General features: G+C 33.0%; 1 protein-coding gene across 2 annotated transcripts; it reads right to left on the bottom strand.

Moving 5' to 3' along the window:
* Positions 1-393: 393 nt before the first annotated feature.
* Positions 394-4,739, bottom strand: LOC107616527 (uncharacterized). 2 transcript variants are annotated; one of them, XM_088501003.1, is made up of 7 exons: positions 3,854-4,739; positions 3,132-3,198; positions 2,524-2,591; positions 2,287-2,374; positions 1,836-1,969; positions 1,514-1,612; positions 394-657 (listed from the first exon to the last, which is right to left on the bottom strand). In XM_088501003.1, the coding sequence occupies exons 1-7, from the start codon at positions 4,679-4,681 to the stop codon at positions 580-582; spliced, it is 1,362 nt and encodes a 453-aa protein (XP_088357129.1). In that variant the 5' UTR covers positions 4,682-4,739; the 3' UTR covers positions 394-579. The 2 variants fall into 2 exon arrangements, with proteins under 2 accessions (XP_088357129.1, XP_016173967.3); XM_016318481.3 differs by having other exon boundaries at positions 400-657; positions 2,545-2,591.
* Positions 4,740-5,944: the final 1,205 nt, after the last annotated feature.

Genomic DNA, 5,944 nt, shown 5'->3' with positions numbered 1-5,944 from the left:
TCTTTCTCCTAGACGTCCAAATGATCTAAAATAAATTTCTCTGTCTTATCTAATCTGGGCTAGTCGAGTGATTAGCCCACTTGTCCGGTTAAACAAGTGTCAGGTTTGAATCCCACCCTTAGCATGTAACAATTCATTAGTTAGCAACAAACTCTTATATGGAAATCAAATCTGCGACAAATTAGGGTTAGAAAATACCCTAGACGACCAAAAAAAATTCCACTATCTTTGGGCTGCTGGGAGCTACTTTACTGTTTTGAAACACCAGTGTTTTGGAATGACTTAGCATAGTCTACCTTGCTCAAGTAATCAATAGTTTGAAACTATAATCAAGCGATTCAAGGTAATCCTGATTTAAAATTTGAAGCGAAACATATTATGATTTTACTAAGCTTGTCACTATAAGCAACATGATACTTCTGCACTTGTATAACTACAGAGGTAATATCATTTGTTTATAGACATCATTCTTTATAAGCTGTTTGTTCTAATAATTACAAATTTAATTACATAATTGTCAAGGAAAATGAATACAGTACAATAAAATTTACATATGTGCATGTGTATGCAAGAAAGAGTCTACTCTTGTTTCTTTGAATAATCCCTTGGTCCAAATATTGTGGACCCAATTCTCACATTTGTACTACCCATTTCAATCTGAAAAGGCAATAAATGTATATATAACCACATAAATTCAATCTCCAAAAAACATAAAAATGAAAAAAAAACATGAATTAGTTGCATGATTGACCCATAAAAATAAATAAATTGCATGCAAACTGGAACTGTGGAACAATTGATACAAGTAATAATTCTTGGTAAATAAATATCAGTTGATCATGACCTCTAAAACTGGTTCAAAAACAATGAAGGGCACCTCTACTAACTTATCTATATGCAAGTATTTTCTTTTTATTGGGTAAATATTTTGAAAATGCTGCACAACCAATCATATTTAATCATAAGAAATATGCCTGTCTCACCATAACAATCTCTAACTCCTGTTATTACTCAACAAAAGAATTAAAGAACCCCATTTCTAATTAATTAATTATAGCTGTCAAATTCCTTCCCTTGAAATATAGAAAGCACTCATAATTGTGAGGAAATCAGATGCAATCATGCAATGAAAAGAAAAAGTAGTTTGTAGTTTGTTGCTGAATAAATTTAGAGCACTAATAACCAATATAATATGGAACTGGTTAAAGTGGTAAGTGCCTTATTCCATTAAATGGAGGCCTCACAGTTTGGGTCTTAGCCGCTTAGGAATGAAAAAAAAATCCTAAATTACTCTTTCAGTGTCTAAAGACGTAATGTCTCTGTCTATATCTCATATACTAAACACAATTTTGTGTTTTTGCATTCTATGCTTGTAAACAAGCATAGCTTTAGCGATGGAAAAAAACCTTGGGAGACATAGACAGAGTCAGGTCGAGACGAATAAAAGGACCCGAATGCTAATGATTTAAGCAGGACCAAGGAAAAAAGAAATAGATTATAGGCTATATCATACCGCTAACTCAAAATCGCCGGACATGCCCATTGACAGTTCACATTGCTCCTCAGGCATCTCAAGTGCCTTGCAAACTTCAGTTCTGCAATTGGATAGGGTCTGATTTTTCACAGAAGAGAAAGCCTTTTTAACAATAATATAAATTGGAAATTGGACAATGTATCACAAAAAAAATCAAGCTAATGAATACAAAAATTCAGGTCAAATTCCAATGAAACTATAGGAAGAGAAGAAATGAGAAATATAACACTGAAATGGAAACGATCCAGTAAATAAGAAATTAGATCATTTTAAGTTTTGGACATAGAATAGAAGTTGTCACCTTAAAGTTCTCTGGAGTTGAGGTGTAGTCAGGCCTCCCTATTGTCATCAAGCCGGAGAACACAAGGTTCGGACAACTCAATTTTACATGTTTAGCAAGATCAACACAATTGGAAGGATCAATACCAGATTTGGCTGCAAAATTATGAAATCACATATACAAGTAGATATTATGTTATTATGTAAGAAATAAGAGAAGAGAACCATAATTTGCTTATTTATGTAGATAAAGTAAGATATGATGCATTCTGAAAAACAAATAATAATGGAGCAGCTACAAATGTGAAAGTATAAGAAAAGAATACATATCAGTTAAAATGCAGTACAAATAACGCAGGGTTAAAGAAGGCTCTGAAATAGGAAGAAAACAAGTTGAGAAAATTCCAGAGATGCAATAACTAAGATTATGCACAAGAATTTTGAGAAACTCATTTAGTTTAAGCCAAACTGACATTCTTCTCCACTTGTATTTACTTCCACCAAGACTTTCAGCGGATTTCTTTTAAGGGTTGAAACCATACGGTCAAGATGATTTGCCACCTGCCAGTACCAAAGGTACAAGAAAAATTCACAATTGAAATTTGACTAGTCAGAAGGTATAGACCTCATCAATTGAACACACATGAAGTTTACAAGCATAAAATAAAATAAACAACAATGAATTCATACCTCCAAGAACTACACCATACATTGATTATACAAGTCTTTACCTTCTGATTGTCGACCACCTCGAGCATGGCCAGATTTGGAACTCCACCTGACATAAACCATGCAAGGCCTAGTCTAAGGATACTGAAGAAAGGAATAAACAAATTTTAATATGCTAAAGAGCAGTCAATCACAAGTACAGAAACAAAGTCCGAACTCAAACTCAGTCCATGAAATAGGTTCACAAAATCATTGAATTTATGCATATTCGCAAAACAAGCAGCAGTGATAATGCCATATTATATTAAAGACAAAGCTTTCTAGTGAGAATCTTTTAAAGAAACCCAGTAAAGGGCATTCTACATGAGACACATCATTAAATTAGAGAAGAATTTTGAGACCAAATTGCTATCATTTCTATTATAGTATACTCGACCCCACTAATCTGATCCAAGCAGATCAACCAATAGTACGTTCAAGTTCTCTAGTCGCTTCTATTCACAATACTCGACACTAGGATTGTTTACAAGGAGAATGAGTATTGAACTATTTGAACCAATCGAAATGTTGATCTAAAATGCTAACTTTCCCATAGTTAAATAGAATGAAGAAAAGAAAAGAAACATTGATTTGAAGAAACGAATCATACTCAAAAGCGGTTTGACTTTGTTGCTTTGCAAATTCCCAATGAAATGCCACTCAATGTCTTGCGGAAGCTGCATTAAAAGCCAAGGCACGTGTCATCGTCCCAACTAACAAAGGATTAGAATCACTTGGCACAAAGTATTTTACATGAATTGAGCGAGGCAAGATGTTAATGTCAACCTAAAACACGCAAAAATAACACAAGTACAAACTCAGTTTAATTTTTATTACACTATATTATCAACCGTATCTCTATGTCTACTATAAATAATGAGGTGCAAGAAAAACGTTTTTGCACACCCTATAATCGTAGATAACTAAATAGCTACTTACATAAAAATATCTTTATATCAAAATAATAATTAAAAAATTATTAAATAATTTAACGTATTTAACTAAATTTCTTAACCTAAATTGTATTTATATCTTAATTATGGTCTAATTAAATTTAACAATTTTTTATGTATTTTTTAATTAATTTTTAATATATTAATAAATTATTAGACCAATTCATGTAAGGTCACCTGTATTAAATTATATTTCTTCCACCTATATGAATAGATTAAACTCAAACAAGAATAGCAATGCCATTTGAAATTGATTTAACACAAATTAATTGCACTGATTTCATTTGAAAAGATTCTTGCCGCTAATCATTATTCAAACAAAAATAAATGATCAGAAAACAAAGGTGAAAATCTTAATATGGAAAAAAAATTCTGGAACCTGAGAAGCCTTTTCGATAATTTCTTGGACGTAGTTCTCGCCGAAGCAGCGGTGACCTGCGTCGTAAAGTTCACGAATCATAGAAACCGGCTTCGTCTTGGAGACCGCCACAACCCGGATTGATTCGGGTCGGGTTCCAGATCTCTGAGCCGCTTGCCGGACCCGCTGCATCACCCACGTGATTCCTTGGTTTTCACCACTGGCTTGCAGTGAAGCTACATCAATGGCCACTTGAAGCTGCTCATCTTGGATTCCAACACTTTCTGTTCGATCATGAGCTTCATCTACACGAGAATGCAGAATCACAAAGCAAAAGCTAAGCACTACTCCAACAGAAAATCCCAACAGCATCTTAATCTTCATCATCTGAGCTATAAAGATTCCCATGAAGAAGTACATGAGTTCCTCGAATTCAAAGGGGACGTTTCTTGACAAGCTAAGTGACATGGCGGAAAAAGCAACAGACGAAACCACGTTGTGTGCATCTGGTTTTGCGACCTCTGCGGCGGCTCTATCGGAGAAGAAGGAGAAGACGGTGGTGGAGACCATAACCAAGAATGTAGTCACAGATCTGAACCGAATGATTCTGAACCGCTGCCACTTGCTTGCTATGAATCTAAGAGTTGTTGATTTTTTCCAATCCTTTGCAAGAACGGCGACGAGGAAAGTGATGGAACTGAAGAGAGTGTAGAAAATGATCTTCCATGGTTTCCAGTTTCCGAAGAGATGGTTGAAGGAGGAGCTGAGAGCGTAACAGATTAATCCAATTACGGCTGAAGCAACACTTACCAATCTCCACAACCTTTCTTGCTTGCTCAATTGCACCATATTTTTCTTGCCTTGCAACTTTGGAAATTTTGAGCTTATTTAGTCCAAATTACTTGTTCATGCTTGTTTGGAAGAAATTTCCAAGAAAGCTTCGTTTACCAATATTATATAATGGGAGCTACTCAAATGAAGATGTAAAAAACATCTTTTTATGAAGATGCTTTGTATAAAAGTGTGATTTATTGATTTGGCCACACTTCAAATAAAAACAACACTTTTATAACATATCAAAATCTAACCCTACACTCCATCATCTAAGGGTCAAAAAGAAAAATCATCACATGAAGACAATTATAATATCTTCATGGGAGTACCCACCTTATATAATTAACTTATGTTCTGCATTTTAAAATATATTATTATTATAATATGTATATAAAAAAAAGAAATAAACATGAAGAAACCAAGCTATTCCTATCTCATTCAAGCATTCACTCTGGTAAGATCTATTACTATTACTTTCAATGACCACTATGCAAAGACATCAGACTCTGTGGAAGCTATTTCATGACTACTTCATTAGAGACTTGTGGTGAAGCTACCTTGGTGTCCACTTGGGACTGGTCTTCACTAAATTGTTATCTTGACGAGAACTTGTGATTTGTGATCACTCACCTTCACCAAATTGTGGTGAAGGCATTTCAACGACGGCCGGTGGCTGATAATTATTATTAAGAAAATGCTAATTATACAACAAAATTCAGTCATTTAGTCAGTTTTTAATATTATTTAATTTTTTTTAATTAAAATATATTTTTATTTTTAGATACACATTTATAATTAAAATTAATTTAAATTTTAAAAATTAAAATTTTTTTAACTTTCTACTTACTTCATAGTTAATTATTGTTTTTTTTAAGTTTTTTTTTTCTCTCTATAACACGATTTTCTTCTATTTTTCTATCTCCTTCTCCCTTCTCCGCTCGTTAATTTCAAGTCACGTAATTCATTTCAATTCAAAAGTCCAGTCCTTCGTTTCAATCATTGAAGAGTGACCTTCAATTTAGTTCAAGTCAAAGTGCTCCATTTCTCCCACTAAATTTATTACTTTAAATTATTATTATTATTATTATTATTATTATTATTATTATTATTATTATTATTATTATTATTATTATTAGGGATAAGTATGATTTTGGTCCCAACGTAGAGGTTGAATATTTATTTCGTCTCCGGCCTTTTTTTCGTTCTATTTCTCCCACTAAATTTACTACTTTAAATTCATATTATTATTATTATTATTATTATTATTATTATTATTAT

This window comes from Arachis ipaensis, chromosome B1 (assembly GCF_059453495.1).
Source record: "Arachis ipaensis isolate K30076 ecotype BB chromosome B1, ASM5945349v1, whole genome shotgun sequence".
In the NCBI taxonomy this organism is placed as follows: domain Eukaryota; kingdom Viridiplantae; phylum Streptophyta; class Magnoliopsida; order Fabales; family Fabaceae; genus Arachis; species Arachis ipaensis.
The sequence above is the reverse complement of the archived record's forward strand: the minus strand, read 5'-3'. Positions and strand labels throughout refer to the sequence as shown.

Excerpts from the sequence above, each read along its gene's own strand:
- LOC107616527 (XM_088501003.1), bottom strand. The coding sequence starts at position 4,681 with ATGGTGCAATTGAGCAAGCAAGAAAGGTTGTGGAGATTGGTAAGTGTT. Across the intron at positions 1,970-2,286 it reads AAATACAAGTGGAGAAGAAT|CCAAATCTGGTATTGATCCT; the intron begins GTCAGTTTGGCT and ends ATAATTTTGCAG. Across the intron at positions 1,613-1,835 it reads CAACTCCAGAGAACTTTAAG|ACCCTATCCAATTGCAGAAC; the intron begins GTGACAACTTCT and ends GTGAAAAATCAG.